General features: G+C 42.3%; 2 protein-coding genes across 4 annotated transcripts; one reads left to right on the top strand and one right to left on the bottom strand.

Annotated features, from left to right (window-relative positions):
• Nucleotides 1-31: 31 nt before the first annotated feature.
• LOC148425408 (histone-lysine N-methyltransferase SETD2-like) lies at nucleotides 32-18,504 on the bottom strand. 2 transcript variants are annotated; one of them, XM_088410190.1, is made up of 23 exons: nucleotides 18,386-18,504; nucleotides 16,808-16,930; nucleotides 14,842-14,863; nucleotides 10,724-14,511; nucleotides 10,525-10,656; nucleotides 10,319-10,447; nucleotides 10,121-10,244; nucleotides 9,950-10,027; nucleotides 9,765-9,862; nucleotides 9,535-9,667; nucleotides 8,631-8,765; nucleotides 8,429-8,557; nucleotides 7,314-8,339; nucleotides 7,158-7,206; nucleotides 6,800-7,079; nucleotides 5,893-6,175; nucleotides 5,437-5,757; nucleotides 4,264-4,389; nucleotides 3,660-3,796; nucleotides 3,458-3,566; nucleotides 2,382-2,456; nucleotides 2,199-2,300; nucleotides 32-1,102 (listed from the first exon to the last, which is right to left on the bottom strand). In XM_088410190.1, the coding sequence occupies exons 2-23, from the start codon at nucleotides 16,834-16,836 to the stop codon at nucleotides 941-943; spliced, it is 7,467 nt and encodes a 2,488-aa protein (XP_088266316.1). In that variant the 5' UTR covers nucleotides 16,837-16,930; nucleotides 18,386-18,504; the 3' UTR covers nucleotides 32-940. The 2 variants fall into 2 exon arrangements, with proteins under 2 accessions (XP_088266316.1, XP_088266315.1); XM_088410189.1 differs by having other exon boundaries at nucleotides 5,437-6,175.
• Nucleotides 18,505-18,617: 113 nt separating this feature from the next.
• LOC148425407 (RNA-binding protein 12B-like) lies at nucleotides 18,618-23,318 on the top strand. 2 transcript variants are annotated; one of them, XM_088410192.1, is made up of 2 exons: nucleotides 18,618-18,945; nucleotides 21,154-23,318. In XM_088410192.1, exon 2 carries the CDS (start codon nucleotides 21,176-21,178, stop codon nucleotides 23,021-23,023), a length of 1,848 nt encoding a protein of 615 aa, XP_088266318.1. In that variant the 5' UTR covers nucleotides 18,618-18,945; nucleotides 21,154-21,175; the 3' UTR covers nucleotides 23,024-23,318. The 2 variants fall into 2 exon arrangements, with proteins under 2 accessions (XP_088266318.1, XP_088266317.1); XM_088410191.1 differs by lacking the exon at nucleotides 18,618-18,945 and adding an exon at nucleotides 19,182-19,313.
• The last annotated feature ends 406 nt before the right edge of the window (nucleotides 23,319-23,724 follow it).

The raw sequence follows: 23,724 nt of genomic DNA, 5'->3' as shown, positions 1-23,724 counted from the left end.
TGAACTTCCCACTTCACAGTCACAGCAAAGGTGTACAAAAAACAGTTTATTATCTTTTAAAATGTTTGTACACTCGGTATGACAATGTGCTTGCACAATACTTACAGTCGAATAGGGTGAAAATTACTTTGTACATTTAAAAAATAAAGAAAAGAAAACAAAGTCCCCCTCGTGCACTGACGTGAGCCGGCGAGGGTGACACATCTTGATGTAAGGGTCGAGCTGGTCACTTGTGGCTCCTGCATACACGTTTGGTAATAATAATACAACATATTTACACTTGAGAATCACGAAATGATAGTCATTTTACAAAGTGTCTGGTTAATTTAAACATTCCCAAAACGACTATTTCAAATATCAACAATTAATGCAATAGGCTGTGACGGTTTGCGAGACAAAAGGGGGAGGGGCTGATTTTTAATAAAAAGGCAGAGTTCCTTATGTCGTCATGAAATTAGTTAAAAACTAAAATGGATAAGTTAAAACTGCAATGCTACACTCTTCTGCGCGAGTCAAGTTCAAAGAGAACGTGAGGGTGGCACATCAAAAGTAGAAATCAAACCGTGCTCCCCGCGTGCGAAGCGGCCTAACGGATAAAAAGACATGATGAATGTCAAAACACGGATGACCTGGAGTGGACAGAAGCTCGGAAGCGACCCTCAAAAGTCCCGCCGGCGTTTCATCGAGCGGGAGCTTGGACCTCCGCAGTTGAAAGCAGCACCAGAAAATGAAGCGGACTGTTGGTTGGTCCATTTTCGACAGTGGAAAGAAACAAAAGTTGGCTTGTACTTCATTCGCAGGCCTTTAAAAGCATTGGAAAAAAGAACTTCAGAACTCCACCAGTGTATGAAAGTTGTGTGTAGCACCCCTGCGTGTCCTCCGGGTTTCAACGTTTCAACGCGGCCGTGGCTCACGGCTGGGAAAAGGCAAACGTGTGCGCTCAGTAGACCTCCGTGTCCTCCTTGGGTTTGTAGACGGCGCCGAACCTCTGCATGTACTTCTTGATGTACTCCTTGGTCTTGTGCTTGACGTTCTCGTTGCAGTCCAGGTCCTCGGGGTTGGTGCACGCCTTGAGTTCCTTGTTCATGACGCCGTGGGTTAGCTGGCGGCGAAAAGGACAAGCTACATTGCTGGGACTGTTACGGCGTCGGGATCTTCAATTAACTCTGAACCCATTAATGGAACTACCGTAACTCCCAAATAGAAGACGCACCTGTGTTATTAATTTTGGGGTGAAATTCTGGTCATTTTCTACGGTACCGTGTATAAGACGCACCGACATTTTGGCAATGTAAAAACTATAGAAAAACAGAATAAATCATCAACATCTTTTGTAAACTCTTCATATATTCTTGCGTTCATACCTGTAAGTTAGATATTTATTTCAGATTTCCCACAATGTGGGCGGTCGGTGAACGCCTCGCCAATGTAACTTTGATGCACTCCAAGCACTTGCTTTTCCTTTTCCTCGCAACGCAGCTCGAGTTCCTTTTACCATTCCACCAAGTTTATGGTTGTGTGTATATGCCAAATGACAGCGATTAATTAACGAATCAAATTGAATACTTTCCCGTGTTCTCTGCGCTGTCAGAGAATGGGTTATGATGAAACCATAAAAACAAGAGAGTCATTTGTATCATGAATATTTTGTCCCACTAGCAGTAGCCTTTTGCCGGTCACACAGTCGCGCTTAGCCCATACGTTCATTGCTGTCGCTTCAGTCCGTTTGAACTTTTAAATCTTTCAGTGCCGAGCGTTATTGGAAAAGGAAACCTCTAGCGGGCCAGTATGTTCAACATTTTCACTCATCTTTCAACTGCGGCCGAAAATTGCGTGCTATTTCTATGTAAATATGGGTGGTATTGTATGAAAGATTGATTTGCATTCCTTATTTTGAATTGCATGCAGGTAATATCTATGTGTGGAAACATTGCCATCCAATGGTCACAGTTGTTACTACACTGCTCAATTGGCTTACATTAGGTGAGCTTTAGGTAAGGGTGTCAGCTCCTCTCCATACAAAAACGTATTTGACCAGAAATGTATCATTGTTAGTACTATTTTAAAAGATGAGAATTCTCGTCCATGGCACTAAATGAGTTAATACTGTATATTTTGTGTTTGTTGTTGTTTTTTTTTTTTTACAAGCACATTTTTTTTCCAAGGGCTTAGCAATGATCAAACATGTTGAATGTTACCTTTCTCGCCAGGTGTTTGAAGTCTTCAGTGTTGCTGATGCGGCCGTGTTTGCAGTCTGGCTTCCGATAGGGATTTAAACATTGCACAATAAACTGGGACATCTGAGTAACAAACACACAAACGTGTTCAAAAGCCATTCTTGAAGTCCAACACATGCGAGTAAATGGGGGGCACATGCCTACCTCTTTGCGGAATGTCTCTTTACTTTTTTTCGCCAGTTCGCTCGAAGTGTCTGCTTCTGCAGTTTTCGTTGAAAACTGTTTAAAAAAACAAACAAAACAAAAAAAACAAGCAACAGTGCCCTTTTAATATTTTGTCTCCAGGTTTCATGTGATGGCTTTTAAAGGTGTATAATTTCAGACATTTTCTCAGCTGTAGTGGAAGACATTGTAACCACATTAGAGGTTAAAAGCAGCAGTGTCGGGGCCATCTATAATTATGATCTGGTGAGAGCATAAATGTGCCCCAATTAAATGTGGCAGCTGGCAGCCTGAAGAGTAGCCATGGAGGTCAACTGGGAAATCAAACAGCACCTGACACAAAGCGGGAATATCCTGGCAGGACGTCCAACCGTTGTGACCAACACACAGGAGACAAGAACAGCTGAGATGCCAAGTGTGATGATAAAAAAAAAAAAAAAAAAAAACAGCGGCGGGACAGTGGAGTCATTTATACTCTGATGAACACGTGTCACAACTTCAAGTGCTGCGAAATGAAATGCGCGTGACCTCATTGTGCTTCTTCAGCATGCATCTCAGTGATACAATGAGGGAACATTTAAGAGTGATAAAAAAATCCCAAATAAATAACTTCTGGCTCATCCAGATGCTTTCCATTATCCCCAGTGAAGAAGGGGAAACAAATGGGACAAATTTTGTCCTCACTTTATGACCCTGAGCCCAGGGGACATTTTGTTAAGTAGTGGGACAGGATTTTAGAGACCATCTTTGTCACTTTGAGACAAATATGCGGAGTTCATCTAGGTGCCTGGAGATGGTGTTGTGATGACGTTTGTTCCTCTCCATAAAACACAGCTGAAAGTAATCACCGGCGCACCGTCTCCGGCTCCAAAGAACAAAGAACAAAGGCTATAATTATGCTTCTCATCCAACCTCAAACTGTCTGAGAAGCGGATGAAAAAGCAAAGACGACGCATCACCAACAAGGCGGATTTATGTACTGTACAACAAATTAAGCACACAATGACCCTTTTTTTATATTTAGAAAATAAGTTCCCACGTGTCCTTTAGAAGTTTACCTTAGAGGGATTTTCATCATAAGTGGGAGTGCCCAGGTCCATTTCAGAATCATGGTCCAGATTGGTCTCGCTACTTCCATCCCAGGTTGGAGGATCCCATTGCGTTTGCCTGAAAGAAAAGATACCTGTTTGTTTGTATGTATATATAGAATATGAATCAAAAGTTGGAAAACTTCTATGGCCCCCTATCGCCACTCCTCACCTCGTTGTAATATGGTAGTAGTAGATCTTTCCTTCAGGGTCCCGCGCCACTTTCCAGTTGGGAGGTAGAATGATAGTTTTGGGTTTCGGGGGAGAGGGAGGAGGCAAATCGATCACATTGTTGGGGACGATCATTTCCTGAGGAAAGGAAAAGTTGTTTAATTTACAACCTGTTATTACTGCTCAGCCTGCCATGGAAAAAATCACCATCAAATAACCATATCTACACACAGCTTGGTGTGCGGGTGTGTGGCACACATATACCTCCCCCTTGTGGCCAAAGGCTCGAAGTATTTTATCCTATGTGACATTGGCTCCTTTATTTTAACTGTCCAACACCATTGAGTGTCACAGAAAGAAATATGTAGATGAGTGCATGCAACAAAGCATGAGCAAAAACAAGGTTTTTGTTCTTCATGCTTCAGGTATAGAAAAAAAAAATCGTTAAGAAAAAGGTTTTTAGACATTTTGAAAATATCACCTACAATTTAAAAAAAAAGTGACACAAAAAAAGTATAAGAAAAATGTAAAAGGACGATAATCCCCAAAATCTTTTCTCTAGTGAGGGTTTAGTAATGCATTGAGAATGAAGGTGGCCTGATTACCTGCTGGACAGTTTGAGAGGTAACAATGGTGGTGACTGTGCCTCCCTGCTGCACCACCACACCCTGCTGATGCCCAGGATACACCGTCTGGCCATGCAAGTAGCTGGTTGAAGGGTCAGAGTACGCCTGCAAAAGCACATCATGAAATAAAAAGTTAAAAAAAAAAACATTTTAATTATTCAATTTTTTTTAAAGGCTGTAAAAACAATCATTCATAATTATTGTATTTCTCAGTGTACAAGGCAATCTCGTGCTTAAGTTGACCCCCCCCATTACAATTTGGGTGAATCCAGTTTGCTTGAAATGGGGGTCTCCAAAAATTCTTTGCTGAAGACTTCTTTACCCAAGTGCCGATTGTGGTGAGAACAGAGCGTGGATCGGTTGCTCTTGGCTGTTTTTCTTCCCCCACTTTCTGACATCCACGCGTGCCACGCCACTGCTCTCGCATTTTTGTCTTGAACGGACAAGCTGTCTTTTTTTCATAATGTTTTAAAGTCCTCCGGAAAAATTATCCACCTGGCCTCGTTGATAATAAAGAGGCAATAAAACCCTTGACGAAAATGGATTTGAAAGTGCAAACGCGCTAAAACGGATGCATACTATATTGTAATAGAGGTATATAAAATCATTTTAAGCCTTCTAAATGACATATTACTTATTTTGCATTTGAATTAATGTTATTGAAACAGATATGTGGAGAAAAATTGGTCTGGTTTTGAGTATCAGTACTTGATATCTGTGACTACTATACTGAATGCTGAGTACTCTATTTGTATTGCTAAAAAAATGGCACGAAAACCAACAAAAAAATGCCTAGTCACTAGACCAGAAAGATAAGAATTCAGGAAAACTGTAATAATGTGGAACGTTGTAATGGTTGAGGACTTGAAAATTCTGCTGAGTGCAATTTGCATTGACTATTTCAGAAAATCTGAGAAAAACGTCAGTCGCACCAAATTTAAAATATCACAGATTTATCTGGGCTAATAACCGGCACTAAGCTGAGCAGTTGATATCCCATCCAAGGTCCAGCGATACCACTGAACTAACCAGGCCTGACCTCGATAGGCACCTAAAACGAGACGGTATCAATTCTTTTTAGATTATTAAGGCCGTCGCAGTCCTACATAAAGATACGGGTTTAATGCCTAGGCTCTACGATGATTATCCCACCTGTATGACTGGCGTGCTGGTCTGAGGGTACGCGGTGGGGATGCTGTAGATGGTTTGGCAGGGCTGGCCTTGGTAGTAGATGGCCGTTTGCGTGGCGCCCTGCGCCGGGGCGGCGGCGTACTGCTGCGCCGGCTGCGTCTGCACGGTCACCGCCTGCTGGGTGGCGGGGTCCCACAGCGTGGCGTAACCCTGCTGGCCCTGGACCTGCGGCGCCGTCTGGGCAGGCACGGAGAGGACAGGCACGCTGGAATTCTGGGCCGCGACAGCGGGCTGGGCATATTGCTGGGTGTCTGCAGGCGTGAGGTCGGCGGTCGTGATGTGCTGAGAGATATTAGAGACAGGAGTGGCTTGTGAAGTGGATGACGGAGAGGGAAGCCCAAGCTCTGAGACAAGTCTTTGGGGCGGAGTCTGTTCATAGGTCATGGTGGCATCGGCCGAAGGGGTGGGTAGTAGTACTTTGCCTGCGTTGGGGTTGGTGGGGTCCACAAATGTCTGGAGGGGGTATCCAGGTGGGTAGGTGATGAAGCCAGAAGTGGAGGCATAGGCCAAGGCAGGGTCATAGGTCATAGTTTGGAGCTGCTGCTGTTGCTGCTGCTGCTGCTGTTGAAGCTGCTGCTGCTGCTGCTTCTGAGCTTCTTTCTGAGCCACCTCCTGCTCAAACAGCTTCCTGCGTTCCTCTGTAGACAGCTTGTTGCGCTCCTTACTGCTAACGCCCCTCGGTGTCTTTGACGAGTCAAACCTGAAATCATTCACGTAACAAAAACCACACTGCTCCACATCCTAGTGTACACAAGGTCAAACGCTCCCGATGGCAGAAATTCTTACTAGGGTTCGACTAATAGCCGTCGATAGTCTGTAATTTGACAACGGAACAGATAATTGGTGGTGGTGTTTTTTTCTTTTTTCTGAGGGCAAGATAACAGATCACATCAAAATCATGTTAACCGGGGAAATGCAGGTATTTATTTGACATTTCAGTTAACATTATATATATGTGATTTTGTTGACTCTGTGAACACCACACTTTTCTTTGAAATGAATGCAAATACAGTATTAGTAAAAGTATATAAGTAAAATATTGGGAAATTTGATTTCAACCTTTAAAGATGTGCCGGTGACCCTCAGAGATCCCTCAATGTTTTCTTATAATTTTACAACAAATATGACCACAGACTTCAAAGATAAATTGTCACTAGACTGGCTGTGAATGAGCTAAATTTTGATGCCAAGATTTTCCTTCTGACCAAAAATGTGAAAATTGACATCAAATATTGGTTATTGGCCTCTTGAAATACTAACAATCAGCATTGGTCATGGAGCGAAAAAACATAACAAAACAAATTGGTCTATTTCCAATTCTTACCGTTCCTCAGTACGCCGGCTGCTCCGCTCATAGGAAGAGGGCGGTGACGTGGAGCGTCGCCGTCGTCTCTCAGTGCTGCGCGGAGTTCTGTCTCGATCACGCTCCCTGTCCCGGTCCCTTTCTCTCTCCCGATCCCTCTCTCGCTCCCTGTCCCTTTCCCAATCCCGGTCATGGTCTCTGTCTCTGTCCCTGTCCCGTTCCTTGTCACGCTCCCGTTCGCGCTCTCGACTACCAGAAGTGTTGCGTGGAGTCAAAGTTGTGTCACGATCTCGACTGCGATCTGTTTTGAGACAATGCGGTTGGTACACATGTCGCAAATAATTATGAACATGACTGGAGAGCATTTAAATTCAATTACCATTGGCTTCTTTTTCCACCTGACTCTTCTTCGGTATTCTGTACACCTCCTGAAAGACAGGCAGATCATTTGAGGCTCAAATCCAAATTTTGCGATTTGTAATCCAATCATATTACGAACACACACTTTTTTTTCCCCCCATTTGTCTGAGCTCACCTTGAGATCCTTCCAGCTGTCCAACAGCTTGGCCGCCATGCTGCTAATGTCCAAAGCGCCGACTTGGGGCTCCTGACTCCGCTCGCTCTCCACATCGGAAACTCCTTCCTCTTCATCCTGAGAAGGCGTTTCTACCGCGGGGGGATCTGTAGGTGCCGGCGTGTCTTCAGATGCCGTACTGACCTCAGGGGTGTCGGTGCTTAAGGGGGCAACAGGGGCAGGTTCTTCCAGATGGGCCTTGGGGCTAGTAGGATTTTCAGCCTGCAACGTTTCTGTGTTAGCTACCATCTGCTCTACAGGCTCCTCAGTTGGAACAACTGTTTGAACTGATTCAATCTCTGAGTCCTGAATCTCAACTGCGGGCTGGTCACCTTCCACCATGGTCATTTCTGTACCTGCCTCTGCAATCAGCTCTTCTTCGCTAGGAATCCCAGATACCTCAAGATTCTTCGTCACTTCATCATTCAAGTCTACTTTTACCTCACACGGTTTATCCTCCAACTCAGCTTGGTCTTTTACATTTTCAACATGAACTTGTTGCCGACTTTCTGCGATTTCAGACTCTTCTTGTTTTTGCTCTGTCACCCCTTCTTGTGGAGTTTCTTTCCCTGGATCAGCAGCTTCGTTGACCACATCCACCTTAAGTTTGTCATCAGGCAGAGCGCTCGGAACAGATTCTTCTTCGTCGTCATCATCTTCCTCCTCTTCCTCATCTTTTCCATCAGATGCTTTGCTGGCATCTGAAAGTGCACTGTCCAGACTGTTTTCACTGATGATTTTAAGGCGGCGGTCCACAGCAGGCTTGGAGGTGTCCTTGTCAGATTCTGGCCCCAATTTAGAAGAGGTAGCATCAGGGATGTTAAGGGGGGTCTGGGCACGAGACGTGTTCTCACTGGAGTAACCGTCCATCTCGGTGGGCTGAGGGAGTGCTTTTGTTTGGGCCCATCGCTGAATGAAGGTCAAGATTTTACTCTCTTCCAGCATGTTCTTAGTGGATATGGGTAACACAGCTAAGGTCTTCAAAATCTGGAGAAAAAGGAATTGTGCAAAAATTTAGGGGTAAAAAAATAAGTTACTTTCCAAAGGTATAGAAATCAAGACTGCAAAGATCTCACCTCAGATTGTAGTTTGATGTTATTGGCACAGTTGCCTTTGGCTTCAGATATCTCAACCATGAAGATCCAAAGCAAAGACAAGCCATGATGATCTAAGAACTGCTTCAAACATGATGGATTCTGTGTATCCTACATGGCGCAAACTCACAATTATGTAAAGCAATAGGCACCTTGAATATGAACACTGTAATGTTGATTTTACGTGTATGAGCTTGAGACAGGTAAGCTTCTGCTCCATGTTTTCCACGCGGACCATAAGCCTGCACAGGGACACCACTTGTTTGCCATCATAGAGTCCTTCGCCATTCTCTAGTAATGCCTCCAGTTCTTCATCAACCTAAAAAAAAACACACGGTAGATGGTAAGTAAAAATTCTTATAAAAGTGAATTCCAAGCATTGTAAATTCAGTACAAGCAATGAGAACTATTCAGAATGTTGGATTTCTTCACCACACTAACCAGTTGTTTCTTTAATCCAGAATTTTCAATTTGCAGAACATGTAGAATTTGAAAGTGCACAATTAATTTATAAAGCCAAACACAATTTACTAGCAGGAAATATGCAACATATTTTTGAGAGCGGAAGGGACGGTAAAATTTTGTGTGTGTGTGTGTGTGTGTATATGTGTGTATATATATATATATATATATATATATATATATATATATATATATATATATATATATATATATATATGGCAAATCAGACTCTTATTTTATCGTATTATATTTTGTGCATCAATATGATTATTCCTCAAGACCAGTATGTAGTATAGAAAATACATATACCAGGCAGAAATACATACATTTATACTTATATGTGCCCAAGTACGCAGGTATGGTATTATTTATGCTGAATTGATTTTTTTTGGCTGTTGTTTTGCTAAGTTTTTCTTTATTTTTGGCGGACCTAATTTTGCTGTGTTTTTCTCCACACATAATTATCATATTGCATTTTATTCACTTGTTTAAAAAAACATTTCTATTTGTCCAAATGATATCTAACAGTCATTGTCAATGTCTCCAAAGCATATATTATAAAACATACAAACGAAAACCATTAGAAAGAAGCAATTGGAACAACTTTCAGTTGTGTGTGAACTTACTGTGGTGAGAGCATTCTTTCGAGTTCGGTCTTTCTTCATCTTCCCTCCAGCCGCACGGACACTGACTCGGTTCTCCCCTCCTAGGAAGCCTCTACAGCTAGGAGCTCCACAGAAGCACTTTTGAGCTTCTTTCCTACAGCAAAGGATTAATATTACTTATTTGTTATGTTTACATATGCCATTATGATTTTACACAAGAATTTAAAAAAAAAAAGGGGGGGGGGGGGTACCCGTATCTCTGAAATTGGTAGTCAAATGTCAGCTCAGTTCCCGCACTGACTGCTTTGGTGGTGAAGAACCCAACTCTAAGCTGGCCGTTGACCGTCCACTGAAATGAGATCAATTAAGTAATGACATGACAACACATGACAACTGAACAGTATTATTTAAAAACTGCTTCATTTGGCTTCCGTACCTTTTGAGTCTCACAGTTGGGCTCACAGCTATGGTTCATAAACCGAGAACAATTACCCTTCAGTGTTGCATCGATGATCTGAACAGACACAAGACAAAGTCAAGCATCGAATTGTGATTGTGATATTGTAAATATTAGTCTGCACTGTATTGCCACCTTTATTTTACCTACCTCGTTATTCTTTAGAGCCATGAAATAGTAGTGGACGTTCTTGTTGCGTGCATATTCTTTAACTCTTGTTTTGAATTCTTTGTGGTCCAACACTTCACCACAATATTCCAGCACAAAGGTATTTCTGTGATGGAATCAAACATGTACGTAAAGATCAACCTGACACAATGCTACTTTCGTTGCAGATGAAATCCTTACGAAGGCAGGTCCTTAGCTGCACGGAGACCCCAGCCCTTGGCTTCGGTGAGGATGACCTCAAAGTCCGCATGCTGCTTCATTTGAAAGCGTCGATTGGAGCAATAATGTCCGTTCAGGCAGCGTGATGAGCTACGGCCAAACAAAAAGTTTTTTTCTGTACATTTTTTCAAACAAGGCGTATATTTTCTGAGTATAACGTAACTCACCATTCAATCATAAGCAGCCGATTCAAACAATCATCCCCGCATGCCATCATCCCCCTTAAACGGTCCTGTTTGGGCAGGATCGGGCACTCGCACTGCATACGCTTGATATCGCGATGAGATTTGCTCTTCTTTCTACAAATATTCATACTCTTTCAGTCTGAGATTATGAAATCATTTGAATTTGTGAACAAATTCTTACCGCTCAGTTAGGTACAGATTCTCTTCAATCAGGTCAAAATAAGGTGGCATCTTCTTTGTTTTGGCTAACTCTTTCCATCGACTGGAGTCTTGGAAGTGCTGCAGAGTGAGCGATGGACGGACCGCCTCGACTTTGACTTGAGTTTGTGCGGAATCCTCAGTTTCTCCCTGGCGCTCCTTCTTGGCAGCGGGTCCGGCTTCAGCCTCGTTGTCTGAATCGGATTCGATTTCCGGTCGTCTTTTCTTGGGCGGACCCCTGCTTCTGTGGGCCTTGAAGCTGTCCTCCCTCGGGGGGTCGGGTACGGCAGAGCACTTGCTGTTGCTGCTTATTTCGTGACCTTGAACGAAACCGGGCGCACCCGGAGGACCGCCGTGATCGACAGTCGGTTTACTTTGATTGGATGGTTTGGCCCGGCAATAATCGTCATGGTCATTAGTGAGCGAGTCAGGGTGGATTTCACCTGCGGGATCCTGATAAACATGGAGGTAGGGAGTTTTGCTTGTCTGCATGCCTGAGGTTTGGTGGTTCCATGGGATATTGTGGTGCCCATGCTGCTGTGCGCTAGGAAAGGTTTTTGACTGCGGTAACGACGGTCCATGACTGCTGTCCGGCTGTTGATACGTACTACTTGGCTGTTCAGGCTGTGAAAAACTCCAGCTTGGGTTGAAACCACCCCTGTCATTGATATGGCCAATACTTGCAGAATGGTGATAGTGTGCCAGCATCAGCTCACCTCTGTTGTTAACATAATGCTGGCCTTGCAGTTGGTTGTAATGTCCAGAACTGTCAAGGCTCTGCGGGAAAGTGATACCTTGGTGGACATTGGTAGAACAAGTCACATAAGGCTGTGAGACACCAGTAGAGCTGGATCCATCCAAGTGACTAGTGCTGTCAATCATATTACTCTGGGATTGACAAAAAGCCCCGGTGTGGTATGAAACACTCTCGAGTCTTTGTTGAGAGCCGCTTTGATTTTGGACTTCATGACTATTCACTTCATTACTAATGGGGGATTCTACGATAACAGAACTGCACGAAGAAGGGCCGGCGTCATGCGATTCACTTGTTACTGTTGAATTCTTTGGCACAACCACTACAGATTGCAATCGTTTTATTGTCTCGTCACAATCAGAGTCATATTCAGAGTTGTCACTCTCACTGGCCTCGCTCTGCCCTTCTCTGGATTCCTGACTGGGTAATAATGTATTAGCTTTACATTTCTCTTTAACGTTTACACTGCAGCTCTCTATCTTTGGAGCGCTGTTGATCTGCGTTGCATCACTGTTGCACAGAGGCTTGTCTAGGTTCGTTGCCGGAGTATGGTCAATGCCCTTCATCCCATGTGAAGAATCCCCACAGACATAACTAAGTGCCTGCTTGGGGCTTTCCTTCTCCTGTTCAGCTATGCAATGCCTTTCAGATTCATGCGTGCTCTGTATCGTTTCTAATTGACTTTGGTTTTTGGAAAATTCAATTTTTTTCACACAGACAATCATTTTATGTTGTTCAGCAACAAGTGTCTGCTGTGAAACTTCATTTCCTGGACTATTCTGTCCAACAATATCCCACCGGGACTTTTTATTCGGAGTGCTCTTTTGAGCATTGTCTATGTTTTGTTCAGGTGTTATCAGATTCTCCGTTTTATATTGTTGCTCTGATTGCAATGGGGCATTTATTTTCGATTGCTCAATGGCAGTGGCAACATCATAAAAATCATCTTGTGGTTTACATGTCGGAGCAGTATGTTCAGCGTCTAAATCGTTTGCATAAGGTAGAGGCGTTGACCCTTGCAAAGAATCAACCCCTTTCACATCCGTGCTGCACACCACATCATTATTACTATCGAGTAAACTTTCAGAAGCTGCATTTGAAGTCACGTGTGGTACATTTGGAGAAGAAAGGCTGTCGTTCAAATTGTTTACTTTTTCAAGGGTGGCATTTACATGTGGCATGTCCTCATTTGAGCTTATAACTGGTGCGATTTCTTTTTCTAGTTTGACACTGGAGTTTAGTGCATCTAATCTGTTACAATTTGACAACCCGCTATCTTGATGGTCCCCTTGATTTCTCGTTCGAACGCAATTGACATTATTTTTTTCTTTTTCATCTAGCAAAGGCGATTTTACCGTAGAGTCATGTTTTGTTTCATTAATGGGGCTATAAAATATGTCTTCTGATTGTCTATTATGTTCACTGGTGTCTTCTGAAGATTTGGAGCAGGCGGTCTGTTTTGCATCGACACAACTAATTGTTACCTCTAAAACCGAGCCCGCCTGTGATTTTGTCCTTTGATTAGATTCAGTGTCGCTTGAGATGTTTTTCAGGCAATTTCCATGTTCGTGTTGTTCAATATCCACATAGATATGTTGAGTGGATGAGTTGGATTTTCTGTTAGCGTCTTGTGTATAATGGGTTCCAGTTTTATGATGCCTAGTATCTGCACTTGGAGAGCATTTGCGCTGGGGGTCGGATTCGGACGTTCGCTTTGAAGTAGTCCTTTCTGACACTGACGATGAACTTTGATTTCTTTTGACTGACTCTGACGAATGTGGCGTATCTACAGATTTAGAAGCTTTGTCAGATTTAGAGTAGGAAGAGGACTTTGTATAGGTGGATGATCGACTGGAGTCACTTGTCCTTGTCCTGGTCTTGCGATGGTCATCTTCAGATCCCGAACTGTCGCGAGTCCTGTCGTTGCGAGAACGAGATCGTCGCCTGTCTCTTCGTGGAGAACTTCGGTACGATCTGCGGTCTGAATCGTGGTAATAAGACCTTTCTGAGCGGGACCCCCTGTCACCTCTCGACCTATCTGATCTTGGGTGAGATGAACTGGTACGAGAGCCTCTAGATTTAGACCTTGATCTGGATCTTCTGCGATCTTTGTTTGAACGCAGCGACCGCAATGACGAGTATCTGGACTCACGGTCCGATTTCGTATGACTAGATGACCTTTCATGATTCTCTGATCGTTTTGATGAGCTTTTTTCTTTTTCGTCCCCTCGAGACCGAGAGGAAGACCTTTTTGTCACAGTTTTGCTACCGCTTTCCAAATCTGGTTTACTTTTGGAGTCAACTGATTTGCGTCTGGAAGACATCGGAGGTGGCTCTTCAGGCTCTGTTCGGGATTCGGTCTGCGACCTGGTTTTTCTTCTGTATACATTTTTATCCTCATTACTAGAATTCTCTTCCTCTTTTCCTGAAGATGCAGCAGGTTTCTTGTGACTTGATACTGTCTGGCTCTCAGAGGAGTGACGATGTGAATCCTCAGAAGGACAGACACTTACGGGGTTCTGATGCTGCGAAATTGGGATTTTGGTTTCGCTGTCATTGGTTGATTTCTGCATAAACAAACTTGAAGTAAGTTGCTCCCCCTGAAGAACAGATGATAGTTTTTCTCTAGTCACAGACACACTGAGTATTTGCTTCTTGAAATGCATCTTTGCCAAGTCCATTTTCAGCTTAGCAGCAAAGTTTGGAACTTGGGAAGTCTGTTCTGTGGAAATTGGCACCGCGCAGGTCTGGTTCTGTTCATTTTTACTGTCAGAATCCCTTCCCTTGTCAAATGCATTGGGAGATTCAGTGTCAGACTTTTCAGGGCTGGAAGGGATAACGAAAATGCTGTGCAGTGGCTTCTTGGTCTGCGCAAAGCTGAAGGACACTTTCTGACGACTCTGATCCTCTAGGTTGACTTTCATCTTGGTCCCTTTAGGCAAAAGATGGTTGGATAGCATGACTCGAGGAGACAGACTTTTGATGAGAGCTGCCTTAGAAAGGCCCTCCACCTTTACCTACAATCAAGAAACACAGACACCATTACGGCTTGAATACATTGCTCTTAGTAGACAATAGAAAATTGCAAGGATGAACATATCTTAGAATTTGCAAGTCTAACACAGCATTTCTCAATCAGGACCCATTGTGGGCAGGTCGCAAAATACGAGTCACAATTTCATATAATACTTACCGGTACATTTTAAACACAAAATGCTCTATTGTTTATTGTTCAATAAAATGGGTGACAGCTTTTCCAAAAGAGGAAGATGCAGGTCCTAGGATTACAACAGTTGAGAACCAATAGTCTGATAAATATTTAAAAAATACACTATAAATGTACTTACCGAGGCACCGCTTCCTTCGTCTCTGAGATACATGGGAATAGCATGGAGACATGAAAAAGAACAGCCCATTATTAGTTAATTGTATTTAATAAACATATTTTCATTTTCACCATTGATCTTACCCAAGACTTAAGATATTATAGCCGCAGTATTTTGCCTGATACATTTTCTGTGGCGGGCCACTCTTTTTTAAATAATTTTACCTGCTTTACATCGTTTTCACAAGCTAATGTTTAGGCTCATCAAACGAATATAAATCAGACAAAGATAAGCAAAATAAACACCAAATGTTCAGTGAAAATATTTTGTCTCACTCATGTTTTCAGAATTGTTTTAATTTAACACTAAGGGGCATTTATGAGCATCAATGCCATTTTTCAGAGTCATGCTTAAGTATTTCAATCAGACCCAAGTATGTACTGAGACTGGGCTACTCAGAAACTTACATTTGAATTTTTTAAAGATGTTCAAATGTTGAGTTGGTGGTGTTATTTGTTAATATGTTATTTAATTTGATTGAATTTTAACTTCAATTTGCTGGCCATAACCCAAGAATCATGTCGAGTAAAGCTTATTTCCTTAAGGAGATAATCGTTATCAATAACATTAGAAGCTATATGTGATGCCTTAGAACCAACAGAACCTCACTTGGTTTCTCAACAGTAGCAGCCAGCACAATACTTAACGCGCATGAAAGAGCGGAGAGCCCAGGGGTGCAATGGTATGTGTATTACTATGTAGGTATAGCCAGAAAAAAATATAAAGATGAATAAGAAAAAGTATAACAGTTTTTGCAAATACAGCTCAGAGAAAACTCAATGGTTGCATCCATCAAGATTTGACACTACTGTATTTGTATACCCAACCTTTAACAAGCATTGATAACCACAGACGAAATAGCACAGATATGTCTGTGTTCAACATGTAAAAATGCAGCAACTCATTAGCTTACATTTCATTTGATCTCATTGGGCTGATAAAAGTGTACGAACGGTTACTTTGGAGGAACCTCTCTAAGTGTGTTTGGTATCTGGGTCATTTAATCATTAAGGATTTTTTTTTTCCCCAAATTACCATTGCAGGATTTAACAGACATTTGGAAGAAAGCAGCTATAAACAAAACAACAACATACACTCACAGTATTCAAAGGCAAAACTTAACACAACCCAGACACGGACCTGACTCACCCTGCTGAAAGTTACTTGAAGTAACCCGACTCACAATCAATCAAAAAAACTCCAACATCGGACAAGTTTAACAAGGCAAAAATTGATGCTTTATTGGTTTTCTATTTTACGATGGACATTGTAAACCTTTTGACAGCTTAAAACAAAACAAAACAAAAATAAGAAATGCTTTTGTAGGGTCACAGTTTTAGCCTGGTTCATGCTTTCCAATTATTTCAAAGGGAACATAAAAATCTCTTTAAATCACTAGTCAACAACTGTCCTTGAACAGATTCACATAGATCCACTATACACAAATATTAAAAAAATGGGTCACTGACTTACTGCAATTCTGAGACAAATTAGTAAACAACGGATCACAACAGAACCAAACACCGAAAACACATTTTAGGTGTTTCAGTTGCTCGACCTCTCCACCAACACTTCTCAACCATGAAAATGAAGTTATTATACAGCATTACCAAATCATGGCAGTCACTTCTCCGGAGGAGTAGCAGAGACTTCATTTGGACACATGAGGCACTTTGACAATTTTGCTCAAGGTCACTCAAAGGTTTTATTATCTGTGGTGACCATTCTTTTTATTGAGCCACCACAAAAGTTTACTACTCCAATTTGTGTATTTTTACTTCTCACTGAAACAGTATGAAATTGAGTTTCAATCAAGATTCAAAATTGAAACATGGTTTTTAACAATGCCCAGCCCTAGTCGCGACCACAATTTTTCTTTTGAAACAGCTCATACACAATGGAATTTGTGTTGTCTGGCATCTAATACCTGATTTCTGACTTGAGCAGAGTGTCCATTGAAAAACTCGTCTAGGATTAGTGGGCCTGAAGACGTTGCTTGGCCAAGAATAATCCAAATCAGAGAAACGAACCCTCCAAAGTGACGCCACACCTGGCAAAAAGAAAGATAGGTTTGGAATAAACTGTGGTGTGTGTCCATAATAGCTAACAATGAGTCCAACAAGCTTTTGCCTTATCAAAGAGAGGCACTTATTGAATGTTGTTAGCGTATGCATGTAAAGAGAGCACATGCTGTTGACCGGTTGGTTTGGCTGTCATCCACTGAAGCTTTCTCTCAAGATGGATATCGCTCACTGCAAAGAGCAAAGCAAGTTGCATACTTTCATGCAGATTTTATTGTCACTCTTGCTGGGTTTCATTCGGAGTGGATGTGCCTTTGCATCACAACAAAGACTGTAACGGGAAAAAAAAATGCTGAACAAAATCAGAATCAGAAAGAGACAGTATTGTAATTAGTAGAGCTAAGCAACTGCCTCGAGAATGTAAAAATTCATGTTACAAACTCGTTATTACCATAGCAAATATGTAAATACATACATACATACATACATATATATATATACATACATATATATATATACATATATATATATATATACATATATATATATATATATATACATATATATATATATATATATATATATATATATATATATATATATACATATATATATATATATATATATATATATATATATATATATATACATATACATATATATATACATATATATATATATATATATATATATATATATATATATATATATATATATATATATTTGTAAATAATCAGCGGCTGTGAAGCACTTGCAACTAGCAAAGAGGGACAACATGGCCTGTGCAGGAAGCCTTGGTGCAGCCCAACATGGCCTTTTAAAAGCCAGTTCCTGTCCATTTTTCAAGACAGTGTGTAATCTAGATCAAGGCAGTTCATTCAGTTCCACTTGGCTAGGCTATGAAACTTGTAGTTTACACATTAGGATTAAGCTTTACATGCAAACAGGCATATTGTTACCACAACTGTTACATTTGCAAGTTCATTTACACACAAGAATTGTGCAAACCAAAAGGGCTACATTGATATGCTAATCTTAGCCTTCGTCAGGTAAAATCGCTTGTTTTGGTTCAAATATTCCCAGCATATCTTCCACGTTATGCTCGGGAAAAGCGACCTGTGTATTTGCGTTCGGTTTGGCCGAAGAGGGAAGCAATCGATTGTCTTTCTGTGCCAAGAAGGCTAATCTTGGGCGAGCATTAGCGGCTAACTAGGTTACATGTAGCTAGGAACATGGAGGATAACAGGAGCGCTTACAGCCCTTGTTTTGCACCCCATTTGAATTTAATTCGTTATCTGGTGAATAGTTTGCAGACATTGGTTCAGCTTGTGCTGCGGCTAGGCACACACCCTCGTTTCATGAAACCCTTCATCGGGCATCACCAGCATGCTAACAGGGGGGAGGTTTTGTCTTAGCTTACTTGCGTGTATGGTTCGCTTGAACCCACGCAGCGTAGGCAAACCTATTTTTTAAAGGATACTCACTTTAGAAAGTGTTTAAGGTCAAGAGACTCTTCCATCTTCAAAATTCCCGAGACGGAGTCCTTCGCCGAACATCAAGTCCCAATGCGTGCCGACGTCAAATCCGCCCGGGGTTGTCGGGGGTGATGGTCGGCTGAGGCTCTGCCGCTGAGTGGCTCCCCTGCGCCTCACTCAATGTTGTGCTACTCAGCTAGCATTAGCTCACACTGAGCCAACACTTGGGAGTACAGTGCCAGTAGTGCCTATCGTAATCGGGTCCGCGGCGATAACCACCCCCGGGATTCGCTTCGACTTATTCCGCTCTTCGGTCCATTTGAAACAAATGGGACGGGATGAGAACCATGTCTCAAGTTTACATTTTCCTCTGCGGCATTCGCTGTGTCTTGTTGCGGCGACGTCACATGATGCGCGGACACAGCTGGCCTGGCCTGGCATCAGCCGTGATAGACGCGGACCCCCGGTTCGGTTCGTCACTGCGGGTCGGGAATCGGAACCAGCGGCAGACGCGGTTGCTCGACTCTGCGCACATCAAATTCGCGCGCCGAATGCGAGAAAACAAATGAGTATGTTGTGTTTTTTCACCACTTTTAAACGGATCTCTACCGCAAATGAGCATGTATCTTATAAAATGTCGTCAATGTTGGCACGTTTGTTGTGGATACGGTTGTAATTTTATTGGAGCCACCCATAGCTAAGAGTGTTAACATTTAAGTACCTTCAAGACATGTTCTGAAGATGCATGTTGCGCAACTGACCAGCAGGAGGCGCAGTGTAAACATGTTCTGAATCGGTGTTTTTTTTCTCAGCGAAGAAGACGGGAAGCGGCGGCGGCGGCGGCGGCTGTGAAGAATAAGGCGACAGAATCGAGGCTTGGCTCAAATATTTTTAGAATTGTTCCAAATACTTGCACAAGAGTCTTCTTGTCGCTTTTGTAAGTTGTGTTGTTGGGTAATGTAGTTATTGTGACGTCATATTGAACGTATTTTCTGGGCCTGGCATATTAAATTATTGCGAGGGGCCTTGGTGGGCTTGTTCCCTAACATTTGTTAGCATTTTGCCAAATTGTTTTTGCGTGACGATCAAGCGCCATTTCAGCGTTGAGCTCGCGCGAGTATTTTCTTCGACGTATGGGATGGATGGCAATCGAATTAACAACGTTGCTTTTTGGATGTGCGTCGTCTGACCGTTTGGGGGGTGGTGCTCTTTTTACCATGGATCACGTTTGTAATGGCGGATAGAGACTTGTGGAGCAGACGTCAGTTAGCCTCCAGTGACGTACTGCGTGAGTAGTCAAAGCGTGGTTTTGTGAAACGATTGGCGAGAAAGCTCGTATTCCAGATCGTGTGTTCAATGGGTTTCACTTTGTTGGCCTATGTGGTGGAAGGTGACGTTTCGCTGCGCTCTTTTGCGCAGTGACTTCGGAGGTGAAATAATGGGAGGGGATCTGCGTAGCTTGATTGTGAGTGATCATGTTTGGAATATGTTATTTCTGTGGGACCTGAGGTTGGTGGAGAGCCGATGATATTGGAATGGACATGTGTTGATAATTGGTTGTGTAGTTTTTTTTGTAATTTTAAATAGGAAATATTTGTAAGTTGGCAAACTACAACCATTGATGTAAAACATTTAGTGTTACTGTAATTGGATTTGCTGGACTGCAGTGCTGTAGGCGGTTGATTTACATGTGGACCATAGTTGTTTTGATTGTTCATTAAAACAATTTTGTGCAGGCAGAGTTCATCTTTTTGGGTGTTATTTTTCAACTATGCTTTTCTTGTCGGAATGCAAGATGCAGAGATGTGACTTTTTCGAAAGGCAGTTGTAGAATCTGAGAAGAAAAACAAATCTCGTGTAGTGTGTCTGAACTTCTTGGTGACTCATCAAGTATGGTTTGATTAAGGGTTATATCACACATGGTTATGACGGATTTCTGTGTGGATGAGACAATTTTGGGGTACCTAAGTGTACATTACACTTTACCGATAGATTATTGTAATTCCTATAAATGATTTGCAATACAACTTAGTTTGATGATCGATTAATCCACAACTAATCACTGAGCAAATTAATCAACAAATTTTCATGATCATCAATTGTATTAAAAATGTTGATTAATTAGCCTATAATTGTTTAGAGCTGATACATGATTGAATTGTCCAACTAATTGGGATTTTAGCTTTAAGTCACTTTTTCTGTGATTCAAAATTTGACTTTTGCAAACATACCTACCTCCCGATTATGATATTATGGACAAAATAAGGAACATAACCAAAATTAGTGCATTTTATGCATTGATAATGAAATTGTCAATGTTTGGAACAAAGCAGTGGTAAATTGGATTAAGAAAACCAAGATGAATTCACATAATTTATCAATTACTTAACAATTATTTCCGCCCTTAATCTCAAGGTACCGCTGCATTTTTGCACAACCTGTGTAAGGATATTTGGCTGAGTTGAAGGGTTAGTAGTTTGAGTTGGGATGTAGTTTGGAACAGAATCTGACTGCTAGTTACTTTGTGACTAAAGATGCTACAAAAAAGGATTGGAACTTAGGAGATAATGTGGTGATCAGTTTCCCATTGCAGTACGTTAATGCTGTTGCGTGTGCTGTTGACATTTTGAGGTTTGGGCTTCAAGTCTTTTTTTTTTTTTTTTTTGCCTTAAATGCAGTTGCTTATCGGGTTACAAGAGACATGTTGGAATGGCAGGGGGTGTAGAGTTGAGAACCTGCTACAGGAATAATGCTATTCTATACCCTTCTGTCTGCAGGTGCTGTTGTTTGTGCTTCAGCATGGCAGTCGTCATCCGTTTACAGGGATTGAGGATCACTGCTGGTTCTCAGGATATTCGCAAATTCTTCACTGGCCTCAAAATTCCAGATGGTGGTGTGCACATAATTGGAGGCGAGAAGGAGGAAGCGTTCATTATTTTTGCTTCCGATGAAGATGCGAGAAGAGCCATGACTCGCTCAGGGGGGCTGATTAGAGGCGGACCTGTGACTTTGCTCCTCAGTAGCAAAACGGAGATGCAGAACGTATTTGAGAAAAGTGCCATGAATGCCGAGAGGGAGCAAAAGAGAAGTCACGACGACGACGACGACGACACAAGGCACAGCCGAAGATCTGTGGAAGCCGAGACCAACAAGAGGCCGGCAAGTAGATCGGACATCTCTCCGCCCCGCCAAAAGAGACCCTCTAACGCAGCTGAAGAGTCCCCGTGTGTTTTTCTCAAAGGGTTGCCGTTCAGCGTCTCTGAAGGAGAAATTGCTGAATTTTTTAGTGGTTTACGCGTCGTTGACCTTGTCCTGTTGAAAAACGCATCCGGAAAAAACAACGGGATGGGTTTCGTGAGGTTTTCAAGCCCCGCCGAAGCATCGGAAGCTTTGAAGAAGGATCGGGAATACATCGGTACTCGGTATGTGGAGGTTTGTCCGACGACAGACGAGGACTTGCGTCGGGCAAGCGGAAGGCAGCCCATGAACGCAAACCCACGAGGCGACCAGTTCGAAAGTCGTGGTTCGCCTTCGTACGACCAAAAGAATTTCCAATACCGTATGAGGTCACAGTCACCCTTAGGCTGGGGGATGCCATCCTTCAAGGAGGACTACTGTGTTTTGGTGGAAAATCTCTCCTTTGCAGTAGAAATAGGGGACATTAAAAGACTTTTTCATCATGCGAGACTCAGCGATGACCAGATCTTGTTTGTCAATTTTGACGACCAGAAAAGTAAGTCTGCATTTATACTTTTCAACAGCCTGCAAGACTATCGCGAGGCATTGGACATGGAGACAAAGCCCTTTTTCAATCGATTGATTCATATCCGGCCAATCACGAGAGAGAAAATGAAAGCCGTCATGGAATCTCAGAAAATGAGGGGCGGCCCCTTTGGAAACTCCAGGAGGAGTAATGACAGGCCCCCGTCCCACCCCAGGGATTATTCTGGATCGGAAACGTGCTTGCTTGCGCAAAATTTTCCCTTTGATGTGCGTAAAGTGGAGATCTTGGATTTCTTCTTTGGGATGAGTCTCTCGGAAGAAGACTTGCACTTGCTGCGGGACAATACTGGAGCAGGGACCGGTAGGGCTTTGGTCCTTTTTCATTCCGAGTCAGCAGCCATGCGGGCCCTCACGTTCGACGGACAAAGGTTTCTTGGCTCAAAGATCGATCTGAAATACATTACGCATGCTGAGATGCGGGAGCTGCTCGCTGGACCGCAGCGAAGATACAACGATTTCCAAGGTGTTGGCGGTGAGCGTGACTACTCTGACTTTAGGGGCTCTCATTCTGGGAATACGCCGATGAATGCGGGGCCTCATACGCACGGAGGCTACAAGTCTTTTGGCGAGCCTTTTGACAGAGGCAACGGTACGCGTAGTGGCGGTCCAAGGCAGCAGTCTGCAGAGTCCACATGCGTAAGGCTGACAAATTTACCATTCCAAATAAAAACGGAAGAAATCTATGATTTTTGCCATGGATATCGGATTATTCCGGGATCCATCTCATTGCAGTTTGACAGAAGCGGCGCATTTAAGGGTTCCGCCACCGTGGTATTTGAGAGTCGCCAGGAGGCAGTAATTGCAATAGAGGAACTCAATGGGAGGCCGATTGGTTCTCGCAAGATTCAACTACTGTTTGCCTGAAAGTGACTTTGGGAGCTTGATGGTTAAGTGGTCTGGTTTGAACATAAATGTTATCCGAAGTTTGAGGGAAATTGTGTGTGCATTTACTTTTTTTTTTTTTTTTTTAACGTTTAGAAATCAAGTTTTTATTTTTGACTCCTTTGTGTCTTTTTTTTCTTTTATCCATTTGAACAGTGCTTCACTGTTTACTTGCAATGACATTTTCTTTTACCTTTGACTGCATTCATGATGTAAACTCTTGATGGGTTATACAGTTCAAGCTTTTGTTAATGTGATGTTTATTAAAAAAAAAACAAAAAAAGTTATTCTCCCCTTGACTTTTTACAGCGGACTTTTATCCGAAAACTTTTTAAAGAAGAAATCAGCATTCAATATTTGAATGATTTTTTGCCTCGCTTAACTAAATGACTTGTTTTTGTTGAAATTGAAAGATGTTTGAATTTATCAATATGTAGCAAATTATTAAGCTTACCCCGGTTGACAAAAAAGAGTAATTTAGAATTTTTGCATTTTATTTAGAAACTATATCGGATGTCACAAATTGTATTTTACTAGCTTCATGCCTTGGTAGGCGAGGCATCGTCCGAATAGAAGAAATTTGAAGAAGCCTTGTGAAACGAGGTCTTTGCCATCTTGATTTGGAAAAAGTCATTTCATCAGTCAGTTGTTTTAAAATACCCACTCTTGTGACATTTGGTGGT

The sequence above is a fragment of the Hippichthys cyanospilos genome, chromosome 3 (assembly GCF_059441005.1).
Source record: "Hippichthys cyanospilos isolate Australia breed blue-spotted pipefish chromosome 3, RoL_Hcya_1.0, whole genome shotgun sequence".
NCBI classification, from domain to species: Eukaryota; Metazoa; Chordata; class Actinopteri; order Syngnathiformes; family Syngnathidae; genus Hippichthys; species Hippichthys cyanospilos.
The sequence above is the reverse complement of the archived record's forward strand: the minus strand, read 5'-3'. Positions and strand labels throughout refer to the sequence as shown.